At 54.2% G+C, this 15,624-nt stretch overlaps 1 protein-coding gene across 10 annotated transcripts; it reads left to right on the plus strand.

Annotated features, from left to right (window-relative positions):
• Positions 1-477: 477 nt before the first annotated feature.
• Positions 478-11,749, plus strand: ST6GALNAC6 (ST6 N-acetylgalactosaminide alpha-2,6-sialyltransferase 6). 10 transcript variants are annotated; one of them, XM_025888364.2, is made up of 7 exons: positions 684-1,731; positions 2,610-2,880; positions 3,459-3,549; positions 4,023-4,202; positions 6,593-6,999; positions 9,439-9,546; positions 10,240-11,749. In XM_025888364.2, coding segments are annotated over exons 2-7 (1,167 nt in total). In that variant the 5' UTR covers positions 684-1,731; positions 2,610-2,878; the 3' UTR covers positions 10,619-11,749. The 10 variants fall into 10 exon arrangements, with proteins under 10 accessions (XP_025744152.1, XP_025744151.1, XP_025744149.1 ...); XM_025888365.2 differs by having other exon boundaries at positions 2,752-2,880; XM_073905708.1 differs by having other exon boundaries at positions 2,771-2,880.
• Positions 11,750-15,624: the final 3,875 nt, after the last annotated feature.

The following is a 15,624-nucleotide window of genomic DNA, read 5'->3' on the forward strand; positions in this document are numbered from 1 at the left end:
TAACAACACCCTATGAGGTTGTTCTTCCAATTTTCCAGAGGCAGAGGAAGGGTTAGTAGTATGCAACCCCAAACAGCTAGTAGATGGCACAGCTGGACTTGAATCCAAGGGAGGACCCCTGAGTTCACCCACGGTGACTAGTGGATACGGGGCTCTGGAGGCCCGGGGTAGGGGAGCCCAGGAGAAACTCAACTGATCCCAAGCGCAGTGTGCCCCGGGACTCAGTTTCCCCATCCGGGTCGTGGAGGCAATAAAGCGAGATAGAAGCGGGTCCAACTCACGCTGAAGGGCTCCGGAAGGCTGTTGTGATTTTTTTTTCATTGCCACTACCGACTGCCCAGAGGAGCAAGCGACGCGCGAATGCAGTCAGGGCTCGGGGTCGCCTGCCCCTCACCCTTCCCCGCCGGCGCCGCTCCGGGGCGGAGCCACCCGCGGCCCCTCCAGGCTCCGCCCGCCTCCCTGGCCTGGGCCCGAGCGGCGGCGGCGGCGGCGGCGGCGGCGCTAGGACCCGGCGGGCGGGGGCTGCGGCGGGGCCTGGGCGGCCGGAGCAGCGCGGACCCGGGCTCTCTGCTCCCGGCGCCATGTGAGGGGGCTCGGGGGCCGCGGGGGGCCGGGCGCTCCCCGGGGGAGGTGAGCGGGCGCCGCGCGGGGGCGGGCAGCGGGAGGGGGGCGCTGCCTGCACCCCGGGGCAGGGGCCGGGAGCCCCCGGTGAGGGGGAAGATGCGGGGCCCCAGGGCTCCCCTAGACCCACTCTCGGCAGCCGCGCCTGGAGACCCCGGTCCTCGCGCGCAAGGGCTGTCGCAGGGTTCGCGCGGCCCCTGCCGCTACCTACCCTATTAGAGCTCGGGGACCTGCCGCCGTCTTGCCTCCCTCCTCTTCCCGGCTGGGGCTAGGACTCTGGACCGCCCGGAGTGCGGGAATTAGGGAGGGGGTCAGCGCAAGAGGGGGCGGACAGGGTGAGTCGCCCCCCACCAGGGGACCCTCGGGCTCAGCGACCCCCCATGTAGACATTAGGAGCCCCCCCTTCTCCCCGGAGCCCTCCTCCCACGCGGCTCGTGGGGGCGTCTCGACCCTGCAGGAGGGCTCCACCGGCTGAGGGAGGGAAAGCCCCCAAACAGAGGGCAGGGTGTGGCCCCCACCTCAGCCCCCCACGGACTGAGCCCTCCTGCACTGCCCGTCTCGGGGCTGAGGCCACGCTCCTGGCCCAGCGCTCTGGGCTGCCGCCTCCCCAGCCTGAGCAAGTCGCTCCCCAGCAGGCCTGCTCCCCAGTGCTAGGCCAGGTGCTGAGCACAAACTTGGTGGCCTCTGGCACATTCCAGCCCAGGGAGATCCTGGAGGGAGATCCTGACAGGCTCAGCCCCGGGCTGCTCCCTGCCAACAAGCCTGTAAACAAGGTTCCCCAGCACACTCTGGGCAGCTCTGCCTCTCTGAACCTCAGTCTCCTTATCTGTGAAATGGGGAATGAGAGCCCCTCCCTTGCAGCGTTGCCCGGAGGATGGGGTGAGTGGGTGATGCGTAGTGTGGCTTCCTGCACACCTTCTTCGATATTAGAGGGAAGTGACTAGGCTAGGTGTCGGAGAAGGGGCAGCGTTTCCTTCGCAAGCTCAAGGTGAGGAAGGCTTCCAACAAATGAATAACCACAAGACTAGCAGCTACTGACAGGCACTGATCGAGCACTTTCAAGCCCCGTGCTTCCCTTGCCACATCTGCTCGAATCCTTTCAACAACCCCGTAAGTTACCTACCCTTATAATTACCATTTCAGAGATGAGGAAACTGAGGCTCAGAGAGGCCCCATAGCTTGCCCGAGGCCCCTCAGCCAGGAAGTGGTGGAACCGGGATTCACACTGGCATCTGAGATGCTGTATGACCATGGCCTTATCAGAGCAGGATTGTGACAGGGCTGACCAGGGGGGTCGGTGGTACTGGCTGAGGGCACTGCTCAGGCAAAGGTGGGAAAGCAGGGGGTGAGCCTGGGAACTGGAGTGCCCTGGCGTGTCTGGAGCGGGGGGTGGGGGGTGGGGGGGCATAAGAAGGAAACGGTAGTGAGAGGAGAGGTTCCGCCTAGACAGTGAGGGCCTGGACTGCCAGAGGGTCAGTGCTGGTGGGTACGACGCAGGGATTCTGGACTCCTGTCTTGCGCCCTAACGGGCTGTGAGTCCAAAGACAAGCTGCTTTTCTCTTCTAATGAGCCTCAGTTTCCTGATCTGTATCGCGCGGGCACTGGACCCAATGAGAGTCCCGAGAGCTCCCTGCCTGGCCCTCCTCCCGGGGAGAAATCTGAGACCCGGCCTGGGAGCAGGGGCGGGGGGCTCCCGCGGAGAAGGGGCGGGGTTGGGCAGCGGGCGGAGTCGGGGCCCAACCAATCAGGAGCGACATTGGGGGGAGCCTCCTTTGGCCTGAGGTTCTGTGGCTATTTCTGGTGGCTGTGTAGGAGTAAACAGCGGCCAGGTCAGGGGGCGGGGATAGCGGCGGGAGAGCTGGGAGGCCCCTGGGGGGGAGGACGGAGCTGGGGAGCCCAGGGCACCCGTTTCTCCCTCAGCACACTCTCCCTTTGGCCTTGAATCTGGTGGAGGTGGCTGGGTGCAAGTACTTACTCCCTTTTGACAGGTGGGGAAATTGAGGTCTGGAGGGAGCTAGGACCAGTGAGGATGTCCCCTCACAGCCACGGCCGCTGAGGGCAGATGGGCAGGAAGGAAGGGCTGTCCTGGGCTGCATCTTTACTGGAGACCCCCCCCACCCCCACTGTCAGGGTGGGGCTGTGATTATAGCCCATTGCTGAGTCTGCCCTTAATCGCCGAAGATCTTATTGTTAATTAACGAAGTCATTCAGCGAACCTCCTGCACCCATTTCCGTGGCTTCAGAGGCACAGCAGAGAATGTGAGTGAAGATCTGAGAGCTCTCAGCCTAGCGGGGAGGTGACACACAGGAAGTTGTTGGCCTACGCCAGGCTTGGAGGATGAGAGGGCATGAGCAGGGTGCAAGAGGGCAGGGTGTTCTAGATAGAGCGGACAGTTTGTGCAAGATCTGGAAGGGTGCCTGTGCAGAAGAGTTTGGGTACCTAGAAAGCATATTGCTTTATTCCAAGGCCACAGGGACCTAAGTCAGAGTTTGGGAGTGTGTGTGGGTGGCGGTCAAGCCCCTCAGCTGGGGAGCCAGCTTTAAGGCCTGCCAGCCCTCTCGGGGAGCTAAGGTGTGGGGAGGTCCCTGCTCAGCAAGCAGAGTGGGAGAGAGCCAGGGGCAAGGAGAGAGACAGGGCTCTGCCACCACCTGGCTGTGTGACCTCAGGCAGGTTCCTGCCCTTTCTGGGCCTCAGTATCTCTGTCTGCAAAATGGATATGGCCCTGAGCCTTGAAGTCACGGGTGGCTAGGAAAGCTGGTTGGGTGGGGAAGGTGTAGCCTTTGATCAGCTGTATTAGGGGAGAGCGCCCAAGCCATAACCTTTCTGTGACTTGCAGGTGTGACCCCACATCCCTGCCCCCTGGGCCACCTGCAGGACGCCGGCCCCTGCCCCTCAGCAGACGCCGGAGAGAGATGAGTAGCAACAAAGTAAGTCCCCCTTCATTTCTTGTCCCCATCTCAGCCGTTTACTTCCTCAGCAAAACGGGCTCCTCTGGACCTGCCTCAGACCCAGGCCACCACCAGTGTCTCTTCCCTCCCAAGAAGTGCCTGAGGCCTGAGAGGCCCTGGCTTGAGCTCTGCTGTGGCCCCTGATCTCTGGCTTTGGGCAAGCTCCTGTCTGTCTCTGGGCTAGGTCTACCTCTGTTCTCCTAGGTTCGACTGGTCCATCTGTGGTAAGGGATTGGCTGAGCAGGTGACTGGGAAGCGTGGGGGGGGGGAGGGGCAGTTTGAATGCAGTGTGACCGGTGCCGGGATGGGGGTGCTCAGGGGGCCAGAGGGGGTGGTGCCTGAACCCGTCTGGAATGACGAGAGCCGGAGTGAGCCGGGCACGGCAGGTGGCAAGGCCCTGAGGTGGGGGCCTGTGGGGTGGCTGGGCACTCACCAGCCTCTCCCCTCTCCAGGAGCAGCGCTCAGCGGTGTTCGTGGTTGTCTTCGCCCTCATTACCATCCTCATCGTCTACAGCTCCAACAGTGCCCATGATGTCTTCCGTTACGGCTCCCCGCGGGGCCGCACCCGCAGGCCGGTCGACCTCAAGAAGTGGAGCATCACTGATGCGTACGTCCCGATTCTCGGCAACAAGGTAGCGTGACCGCTTTGGGGAGATCTCCAAGACCCGGCCGATGGCTCATCGTCCCCACTGCCCACCATCTCTGTTCCCACCTCCTCCACCTCTTCTCTCTGCTACTTCCATTCTTCCTAAAGGAAAGGGGGGAGGACCCCAGGAGTCAAGGCCCCGGTTCCAGTGCCTTCAGCCCCCTCCCTGTTGGCTGTGTGACCTTGGACAGGTGCCTTGTCTGTCTCTGGGCCTCCGTTTTCTTCAAGGTCCCATTTTTAGCACTGATATCCTACTGCCTCCTGAGTCAGAATCCCTAAGGACAGGTGTCTCTGGTCTTCACTGATCTCTGTCTCTGCTGGCGAGTCCACACGGGGTTTGGGAGCTGAGCACTCAAGTACTTGACAGTACAAAAACAGTCATAATAATGGCTGTCCTTTGTCAGTTGCCTGCTGTGTGTTGGGCACTGTGACTAGCAGTAATCATCATACCGACCCTGTGAGGTCAGCATTGTTAGCCCCCTTGAAGAGATGGGGAAACCAAGACTCAGAGAGGTAAAGTCACTTATCCAAAGCCACACGGCAAGGGAGGGGAGGAGCCAGGGTATTGCCCCAACCCCCCTCAGAGTTGCGGCTGTGCAGAGAAGCCACATGTTATTCCCGGGGCTTCTGTTTGCCTTGGGTAGCCATGAGACTCAGGTTGTGTTTTGGGGGTTCACCCTATAATCCTCTAAACCCTAAATGTTTTCCAGGATGCCAGGGAGATCCTCAGTGGCCTGGAATATGGACACCTTCCTGGCGGAGGAGGTCTCCCAATCCTGCCTGTCTCCCTCTCCTCCCTCACAAATCCTCCTAAGTCTCTCAGCATCTGAATACACCCTTACTGGGAAGGGGCCCATAGATCAGCACCTAACTGAGACCCTAAGAACTCTTAAAATAAAAATAATGGAACCTGGGAAAAAGTGGCAGAGCTTGAGTGTGGGTGACAGGGCAGGGAATGAGGCAGCGCTGGGCTTGTAGCTGCTTCCAGCCGGAGAGGGGAAGCCAGTAGGGCCCAAGAAAGCTGGAAAAGTCATCAGTTGAGGTCCATGGGACCTGTTGTTGGATTTTGGAGTAAGGCTCAGGGAAGACTGCCTGGAGGAGGTAGCACCTGAGCTTAGGCTTAAAGGGTAAACAGGATTCCATGGGCAGAAAATAGGCCCCAGAGAACGTGTGGTTCCAACTCATGCACCAGTGGGGAAACAGAGGCCCAGAGGGGCTTCCACACCCTTTCCTGACTGACAAGGTGGTGTCTTGTTTGTGGGTAGTGTGGAAATGTTACGGGTGCCCTGGGGAGGATGCCTTCTTAGGGGAACTGGACTAACGCTGGGGCTCTGTGGCCCTATAGACCTGGGTTCCTACCCAAACACTGTGCTCCTCTGCTGTGTGACTTTGGGGACATCCCCGCGTGACTGTTCTGCCCTCTTCCTTCAGTCTGCCCTAGCCGAGTGGCCTTCTTTTGCTTCTCAACACACTGCGGTCATTCGCACTTCAGAACCTCTGGTCTTGCTTGTTCCTCCTGCCTTGAGTACTTTCCTGTGTGGTTCCTTTTCATCCTCCAGGTCTCAGCTCCAAGAACCGCCCCCAGTGATGTTTCTGGAGTAGCCCCCACTCCTGTCCCTCTTGATCCCTCGCCCCTATTGTACTGTCTTTGTAGCACGTTTTACTCACCACCTATCATTAGTTTGTCTTTTATCTGTTTACTGTCTGTCTCTCTGACCGTGAAACTCTTGAAGGCAGGAGTGGGGTCCCTTTTATTCATTGCTCTGTCTCTGGTATTTGGCCATTAGCCAGCTTGCCGTAATAGTTGTTGAATATCAAGTGAATAGCCTTTAGTTTCCCTGTCTTTAAAATGGGCAAAATCGGGGCACCTGGGTGGCTCAGATGGTTAAGCGTCTGCCTTTGGCTCAGGTCATGATTCCAGGGTCTTGGGATCGAGCCCCGCATTGGGCTCCCTGCTTGGCAGGGAGCCTGCTTCTCCCTCTCCGTCTACTGTTCCCCCTGCTTGTGCTCTCTTGCTCTCTGTGTCAAATAAATAAATAAAATCTTTAAAAAAAAATGGGCAAAATAGGGGCACCTGGGTGGCTCATTCAGTTGGGCAGTCAACTCTTGATTTCAGCTCAGGTCATGATCTCAAGCCCGATATGGGGCTCCGCGCTTGGCGTGGAGCCTGGTTAAGATTCTTTCTCTCCCTTTCCCTCTCCTCTGCCCTGTCCTCCCCCTCCCCCCGCTGTGCTCTCTAAATAAATAAATGAGTAAATGAATAGAAATAAAATGAGCAAAGTAATTCCTGCCTCCCAGAGGCCTGGATTACAGAGCATAGGGCCTGGCACTGAGTGGACGTGACAGACAGTGTTGATTTTCCTTGCCCCCTCCCAGACACTGCCCTCCCGGTGCCACCAGTGTGTGATTGTCACCAGCTCTAGCCACCTGCTGGGAACCAAGCTGGGCCCCGAGATTGAACGAGCCGAGTGCACAATCCGCATGAACGACGCGCCCACCACGGGCTACTCAGCCGACGTAGGCAACAAGACCACCTTCCGTGTGGTAGCCCATTCCAGCGTATTCCGTGTGCTGCGGAGGCCCCAGGAGTTCGTCAACCGGACCCCTGAAACCGTGTTCATCTTCTGGGGGCCCCCGAACAAGATGCAGAAGCCCCAGGGCAGCCTTGTGCGTGTCATCCAGCGGGCAGGCTTGGTGTTCCCCAACATGGAGGCCTATGCCGTCTCTCCCGGCCGCATGCGCCAGTTTGACGACCTCTTCCGGGGTGAGACGGGCAAGGACAGGTACCAGCCTCCTGCCTGCCCCCTCTGGCCAGCCCTGTGCTCTCCCGCAGCATTCTCTGCCCAGAGGGCCTGTTATTCCCAGCATGCACTGTTCTGAGGGTGTGGTCACTTCCTGCCACCCTCTGGTTAGGTTTTCCTTGGGAATTTTCTTCATGTCCAGCCCCTAGCAGGAGTCACTTCCAACATGCTCTGCATTGTGTTGTCTCCCAAGGAGGGCTTCCTCCCAGCATGCATGGCTCTGAGGGAACAGGGCTCCTAGCATGCTCTGCTCTAAGGTGGCATATGCCTAGCATCTTTCTAGGAGAGCTCCCCATAGCTCGTGACAGGTATTCACTGTACCCAGCATGTCTTGCTTTAGGCACGTAGTTGCTCCCAGCATGCTCTATCCTAAGGATACATCTTTCCCCGCATGTCCTTTTCTGGCTGATCTCCCCAAAGCAGCTAGGCCTGTGCTATCCAATAGAAATATAATACAAGCCATATATGTAATTTAAATTTTTATAGTAGCCAAATTAAAAAAGTAAAAAGAAACAGGTAAAATTAATTTTAATATATTTTATTTAACGCAATACATCCAGCACATAGATCCTATACTTTGTTTGATTTATGCCTAAATATTTAAGATTTGAGGGAGCTATTATAAATTATATTTAAAATTTTAGGGGGTTCCTAATTATTCATTGCTAGTATACAGAAATACAATTGATTTTTGTGTATTGACTTTATATCCTATAATCCTGCTAAACCTTACTTATTGGTTCTGGGAGATTTTTCTAGGTTCATTGGGATTTTCTTTACACGTAGTCATGTTGCAAGGACGTGTAATTCAGAACAGTTTTATTTCTTCCTTTCCAATGGGTATACATCTTATTTCTTTTTCTTGCCTTATTACACTGGCCAGGACTTTTGATCCAAGGTCAAATTGTGTGGGGAGTGATGAGAGTAGCCTTGGTCCCAGTCTTAGTTGGAAAGCATTTGGTCTTTCATCATTGAATAAAGATGTTAGCTGTAGAGTTTTTAGCTGTCCTTTATCAGGTTGAAGAAGTTCCCTTCTCCAATTTGCTAAGAGTTTTCATCATTATTGGACATTGAATTTTATCAAGTGTTTTTTTTTTGCCTCAATTGATACGATCATATGGTTTTCCTTAAGGCTATTACTGTGGTGGATTGTACTACCATATGTATTTTTGAATATCGATTGATTTTTGAATATTGAATCAGACTTGCATTTCTGGAATAAACTGGTTATTATACCACCAATAATACAACACCTCACTTGTTTGTGGTGTATTATTTTTATATATTGCTGGATATGATGTGCTAATATTTTGTTGAGATTTTTGTGTCTGTGTTCATAAGAGATATCAATCTATAGTTTTGTTTTTGTACTGTCTTTACCTGACTTTGGTCTTATGGGTAATGCTGGCCTCAGAAAATGTGTAGAATTGTGTTATTTCTTCTTTAAATGTTTGGTAGAATTTGCCAGTGAAGCTATCTAGGCCTGGAGAGTTCTTTTTCAAAGGTTTTGAACGATGAATTCAGTTTCTTAATAGTCACACGTACTCAGGTTAATCTGTTTCATCTTGGCTGAGTTTTGGTAGTTTCTGATTTTCAAGAAATTGGCCTATTTCATCTAAGTTGGGAAATTTGTGTACGTAATTGTTTATGGTTTGCTTATTGCCCTTCCCATGTCTACGGGGTCTGTGATGATATCCTCTGTTTTATGCTTGATATTGGTAACTTGTGTCTTTTCTCTCTTTGTCAGTCTTGTGAGAGGTTTATTTTCTTTCTAAATTTCCCAAAGAACCACCTTCAATCAAATATATCCAAACTATTTTCAGTTCAACATATAGTCAAAAACTACCAGTGACATTTTCTGTGTTCTTTCTTTCATACTAAAACATCCCGTGCATATTTTATACTGATAGCACATTTCAGCCACACGTCATGTGCCCCCATGTGCCCACATGTGGCTCCTGGCTGCTGTAGTGGGCAGCTCAATTCTAGGCCCTTGGCTCCTTTCCATGCCCTGCTCCGAACCTGTGGTCACAGCGTGACCTTCTCTGATGAGACTCCCATTAGGCGTTTGCTTCTAGTGTGGGCACAGCGGCTTCTAGCAAGCTCTGTCAAGCAAGACCATGAGTCTAGTAAGTTCATGGTCACTTGCAACCTGCCCTACTGTGACTAATCTCCCCAGGAGTTGATTCCCAGCATGCGCTGTTCTTTCAAAAGAGCTCTCCCCACACCCTGCATCTCTGCCCAGACAAGCCCTCTGCCAGCATGTACACGCTCCCACGGTGGGGCTGGACTAGGGGGTCACCGAAGTGGGGAGAGGGCCCCAATGGAAGGGGCGTGGGAGGAGTTCTGGGAAGCTCCAGGTGGGTTGACCATTCCTTCCTATCTGCATGCCCCCTCATCATGCCCCCTCTCTGCCCTCAGGGAAAAGTCCCATTCGTGGTTGAGCACCGGCTGGTTCACCATGGTGATTGCAGTAGAGTTGTGTGACCACGTGCACGTCTATGGCATGGTCCCCCCCGACTACTGCAGGTGAGCTCCCCCTCCCAACAACACCCAGTCACTGGTTGCAGGATGGAACCCCGGAAACTTTGGCTGGGGGGTGCCTTTGAGGGCCTCTATTTAATGGTCTTCAAACTGCTCTGTGGAGAGCCAGGCTTCGTGGGGCTAGCTATCTCAGGGGCCTCCCCTCAACTCAGCCAGAGTCCAGAGTTTGTATATTAATAATCACTATCATTAATAATATTATACGACAAGCCTGCTAGGTGACAGCTATTCTTCACCGAGTACTGACCATGTTCCAGGCCTGGCTACATTTGTTAGGTCATTTATTCCTCACAGGGACCCTAGTGGACAGTTGCCTTATTCTTTCTGTTCCGGAGATGAGAAAAACTGAGGAAGACGCTTTGTGAGTGGCCTAAGGTCCCACAAACCATAAGCACTGGGGCTAGGCTCCAGAGCCCTTACTTCTTTCCACTACCCTACACTATCACCCTCCTAAGGAAAGGAAAAGTTTCAGTCATATTAAAAGAAAAAAAAAAAAGTTGGGTGGTCATAAATCTAGTCCACCCTACATCCATTTTACAGATGGGGAAACTGAGGCTCCGGGAGGGGCAGGGATTTCCCCCACTGAAGTCCTCTAGCAAGTCAGGAGCTGGGAAGCGCAAGGGCCCCGCTGGTGCCTCCCCCTGCCCTGACTGCTCCCATCTGCTCTGCCCCAGCCAGCGGCCCCGCCGCCAGCGCATGCCCTACCACTACTATGAGCCCAAGGGGCCAGACGAGTGCGTCACCTACATCCAGAATGAGCACAGCCGCAAGGGCAACCACCACCGCTTCATCACCGAGAAGAGGGTCTTCTCCTCCTGGGCCCAGCTGTATGGAATCACCTTCTCCCACCCCTCCTGGACCTAGGCCACCCTGCCTGTGGACCTCTCACGGGGGCACGCCAGAGGCCACTGTCCTCCCAGCCATTCAACCAAGGGCCATCTCCTGGCCAATCAAGGCTGGCCGGAGTGTCTTCGGGCCAATCTGGGCCTTGTATCCTCCAGCCAGTGAGGGCCTGGGGTGTCTCTTGACCAATCAGGGATTTGAGCTATGTGGTTAATCAGGGGTATTGGAGGTATTTCTTGTCCAGTCAGGGTCTGAGCATAGTCAATCAGGGTATTTCTGAAGTTATCTGACGCTAAGGACGTGTGCTTTTCCACAAGGCCTTGGTTCAGAGCCCCAGGATGGACCCCCCCATCACTCCCTGTTGGCTGGGACAAGGGGGTCCTGTCCTGCGGAGCTGGGGGCTCTGTGCTGCTCCCTCACTTCCCAGAGCCAGAAAGAGAGGTTGCATGGGAGTGGGAGCTGTGTCTGGAGGCCAGGCCAGGGCATTTGTCGGGTGTTTGGGGTGGGGTGGCTCCTAGAGGTGGGAGCCAGCATCCGGGTCTTGGCTCTGCCCTGAGTGGCTTTGGACAAAACCCTTGCCCCCTCTCTGGTCGCCCTCCTGCCTGTGTCAGGTTCTCACGTGGAGTCTGAGGCCCCCACCTACTTTCCCCACTGACCTCCTTGGGTCTGTCTTCCCTAAGACTGGACCCCTCCAGCCACCACCCCTTGCTGGGGGGCTCAACTCCCTGGGAGTCTAGAGTCCCTTTCCTCACCTCCTCCTGGAAACTTAGGGTATTTTTGCGTAAACTCCCACAGGGTTTGCGGTGGGGGGGTTGGTATCTAATAGGAAAGGGACAAACCTTCAGCTGTTTTCTTAGTCCCTCCACTCAGCTGCCATTAGTTTGGCTCTTAAAGAGCCAGGCTGCCTTTTCTGCCATCCAGCAGTGAGGCTTTCCACCTGTTGGAGTAGCCTTTGGGGCTGAGAAAGGTGAATCCCAGCCAAACTGGGGTTTCACGCAGTCCCTTTGTCTGCAGCTGCTGGAGTCGTCCAAGGGTCTCCCCTCAGCTGGGCCTGGGAAGGCTCTCAGGGGACTAGGAGCCACGTCGCCTGGGTTCTGCCCCCTCACTCTACATCAGGCACTTTTTTGCTGGACCTCAGTGAGGTGGGCTTGCCCCTGTTCTTCCAGAGCCTGGAAGGGAAGACTGGAGGGCTTCCTGGAGGAGGCTGTGGAGCTGGAGGGGTCAGGTGGAGGAGGAAGAGGCCAGCAGCAAGCCTTTGCACATTGGGGTGGGGGCTGGGAGCCGGCGACTACCCCACACTTGGTTTTGTAATGATTTGTACAGGAATAAATGCACCTAAACTCTGGTTCTGTTTCCTGTGTCTCTTGGATCCAGCTTGGCTCTCTCTGGTCCTGCTGTGGGCTTCCTCAGGACAGTGCCCGCACCCTCCAGGCTGGGAGCTCACACACAGGATGGCCAGCTTTTGCAGCCGGCCAGTGAGTCATGTATTTTGCAGCTTGGGTGGAGGCCTTGCAGCTCCAGAGGTGTGTGGGGTTCCTGGAACCAAGCCCACCTGGCTTTTCCAGTCCCTCCTCCCTCGTTCCTGTGTCTCAGGCAAGTCACTTCACCTCTCAGAGCCCTGGTTCCCTCATGGGTGAGACAGGTCCAGGCACTGTTCTCCAGGTTCTAGGGAGTTCTAGGAAGGGGAGGGGCCCTGTGGCAGTTCTGTCCCAGACAGGCCCTGGAGGGTGCTAAGGACTGCGGGGCAGTGACACAGGGCACTTTGTAGAGGTGACATTCTTCTGAGGCCTGAAGGAGGAGGAGGAGGCCTGCAGAAGTTTGGGGGCGGTGCTTCTGGCGGGGAGAAGGGGGAGGGGGGGCATGAAAGCGGTGTTCAGGAAAGCAGCTTCAGGGGACTGGAGGGAGGAAGCCAGAGCAGCACAATGAAGGGGAGACTGCTGGGGGCGGGGGCTCAGAGTTTGGTTCTAGGGCCTGGGGGCACTGAGGGCAGGGAGTGGAAATTTCCTGCAGGGCCCAGGGGGAAGGAGGCCGCAGGGTTGCAGCCCTGGGAGGAGCCTGGTGAGTCCTGGACTCCACAGGGCTGCCGCCACCCTCTAGGCAAAAGGGTTTGTTTACTCCCAGTTGGCAGGAGTAAGGGGGTCCGTGACCCCGGCAGATTACAACCTGTTTAGGCAGATAAGATGCCCTTGGGAGCGGAGGCCTGACAAAAGGTGCTGTGTGAGACCAGGGTGGGCTGTGGGGACTCGGGGGAAGAGCTCTCCCCCGGGCACAGGGCCAGCTGCGAGGGTGGGCCACAGAGCTGGGAGGCAAAAGGGGCACCCTGCGTTTGTCTCTTGCCCAAGCCTAGGTTCATGCAATATGTCGCCACGTGTCATGCGCTGCGTTAGGTGCAATTGGTGAGGGAGGGAGAATGGCCTGAACAAAACCTGGTGGGGGATAAATAAAATCTTTAAAAAAAAGGGGGGGGGCGCCTGGGTGGCTCAGTCATTAAGCATCTGCCTTCGGCTCAGGTCATGATCCCAGGGTCCTGGGATCGAGTCCCGCATCGGGCTCCCTGCTCCGCGGGAAGCCTGCTTCTCCCTCTCCCAATCCCCCTGCTTGTGTTCCCTCTCTTGCTGTGTCTCTCTCTGTCAAATAAATAAATAAAATCTTAAAAAAAAAAAAACCTGGGGGGGTGTCCCATAGCCTTGCTCAAGTCAGCAGCGAGACCACAGGAGAGAGCAGTGGGAAATGAGGCTGCTTGGGGCCAGATGGGAAAAGGCCCTGAGTATCAGCACGAGATGGGCAAAGTCACAGCCCTTGGATGGCAGCAGGATGGACAGGAGGCTGGGACGTTGCAGGGCCCAGACCTGGGGCTCACCAGGTACAGTAATGGTGGTGGTGGTTGGCCTGTCGGAGGGACAGGAACTCCTTGCAAAGTCCTTACATGGGGGTCCTAAGGCCCTGCATGGGAATGGCGAGATGGCAATATGGCACACTTCCAGTCCCACGCAAAGGCTTCTGGGAATCTGGGTGCAGGCAGAGGTTTCTAGGTAGATTCTCTCCCAGAACACTGTGGCCCTTTTGTCTGCTCATTTGTGGGCATGAAGGGAGGCACCGTAGGAGGGCATTAAGGGGGGGGGTTGGTGGGGTGCCTGGGTGGCCCAGTCAGTTAAGTGTCTGCCTTCGGCTCAGGTCATGATCCCGGGGTCCTGGGATCAAGCCCTGCATTGGGCTCCCTGCTCAGCAGGGAGCCTGCTTCTCCCTCTCTCTCTGCCTGCCCCCTGCTTGTGCTCTCTCTCTCTGTTAGATAAAATAAAATCTTAAAAAAAAAAAGAGAGGGGCTGGTTGCTGGGGGTGGACCCTGGGACAGTTCAATTTAACATCAGAAGGTGGAACTTGGGAGGATGCTGAGGGCAGGAGGCACGGGGCCCTCAACCTTACAAACTCACTGCCTCAGATGGGACCCAGCAGAAACTGGTCCACTCACTGCCAAAACTAACTTCCTAAAGCGACCTCACTATGGTCCTCTCTGCTCTGAAACCTTTACTGGCTCCCCAGTGTGGCCAGGACCAAACCTACCTCTTCCTTTGGGGTTCAGAGCCCCCCATATCCCTGTGCATCTCTTTCCCAGTTACCTCTCTGAGGCCTCTACCCCTGACCCACCCCCCCGCCCCGGGGCTAGGGGCATCTCCCACCAGCTGCAGACCTGACGTGTCCTTCCTGAAAGTAGCCACTCCACCTGTTGCCTACAATGCTCAGCTCCGTGCTCGCCTGGGGCAGCTAGGCTCTGCGTGGTTCTAGCTGTGAGCCTTAGAGTCAGCCTCCCCCAGCTGGCTCGTCTCAAGCCTTGGGGTTCTTTCTTTAACCAAAATATTTTTTAAATATTTAAAAAATTGGTTTCATTTTATATGTTTTTAGGGTTGTTGTTTTTTTTTTTTAAGATTTATTTATTTGAGAGAGAGCACAAGCAGGGGAGGGGCAGAGGAAGAGGGAGAGGGAGAAGCAGACTCCCCCCTGAGCTGGGAGCCCAACACAGGGCTCCATCCCAGGACCCCCAAGCCAAAGGCAGACGCCTAACTGACTGAGCCACCCAGGTGCCCCAGGTTTGTTTTTTTTTTCCCTTCACGTTATAAAATAACGTAAACCATACAAATGATACAGGATAGAAGGTGTCGCCTGGTCCTATTCCCTGTTAACAGTCTAAGAAAAAATCTTCCAGATTTTTCCTCCATGCAATTTTTTTCCCTTTCCCCCTCCCCCTGCTCTCCTTCCCTTTTCCCTCCCTGCCTTTTTCCTTTTTTTTTTTTTTTTTAAGTTGCTGCTGGGGAAAAGAATCCTGACACTTCAATATCCCAGCATTGGCAGAAAATCCACAGGTCATACACAAACAAAATAAAAAAAGGACTCAGACACAGAAATTTGGTTGGTTGGAGAGCTCATTGAACGTGTAACTTGCTCAAATAGAATTATAAAAAAGCAAAATTGTGTTTTTCACGGAAACTTCAATATGGCTGAGACAAGAATGCAGAATAAAATAGGTACTTAAAAATTTTTTTCCCCCCAGTTTTTAAGATTTTAAAACTTCCTTTTATTGTGGTAAAAACCGCATAAAATTTACTACATACCCGTTTTTAAGTGTACAATTTGGGAGTGTTAAGTACACTTACCTTGTTATAAAACATCTCCAGAACTTTCTCATCTCACATGTCTGAAAGTCAAAATCTATGAAACAGTAACTCTGAATTTCCCCTTCCCCACCCAGCCCCTGGTTGCCATTCTGCTTTCTGTTTCTGTGAATTTGAGCATTCTAGATACTTCATATCAGTAGTATACAATATTTGTCTTTTTGTGACTGGTTTATTTCAGTTAGCATCATGTCCTCAAGGTACATCCGTGTTAAAATTGTTTTACGTATAAAGTAATAGGTGCTTGTTTTATTTTTAGAAAGAAAGCAAACCAGCCAGCCAGCCAGCCTCTAAGTAAGAAGTGAAAGTCCCACCTCCTCCAGGGGGTCATGGTCACACACCCCACATCCCGCCCCCTCTGTTCTGCTTCCTTTCATCAACTTAAAGATACCATGGATTTGATTATAAGACAACATGATTTCAGAGACGTTAAAAAAAAAAAACAAAAACCAAAAACCCGTAGGAATAGATTTTACACACATACACACACACACACACACACACGCCCCTGCATGTTTAGAATTATTTTCACTGGGCTCTTTGCCTATTTCTT

Source organism: Callorhinus ursinus, unplaced genomic scaffold (assembly GCF_003265705.2).
Source record: "Callorhinus ursinus isolate GAN/ISIS: 27379988/994484 unplaced genomic scaffold, GSC_fseal_2.0 scaffold24, whole genome shotgun sequence".
Taxonomy (NCBI): domain Eukaryota; kingdom Metazoa; phylum Chordata; class Mammalia; order Carnivora; family Otariidae; genus Callorhinus; species Callorhinus ursinus.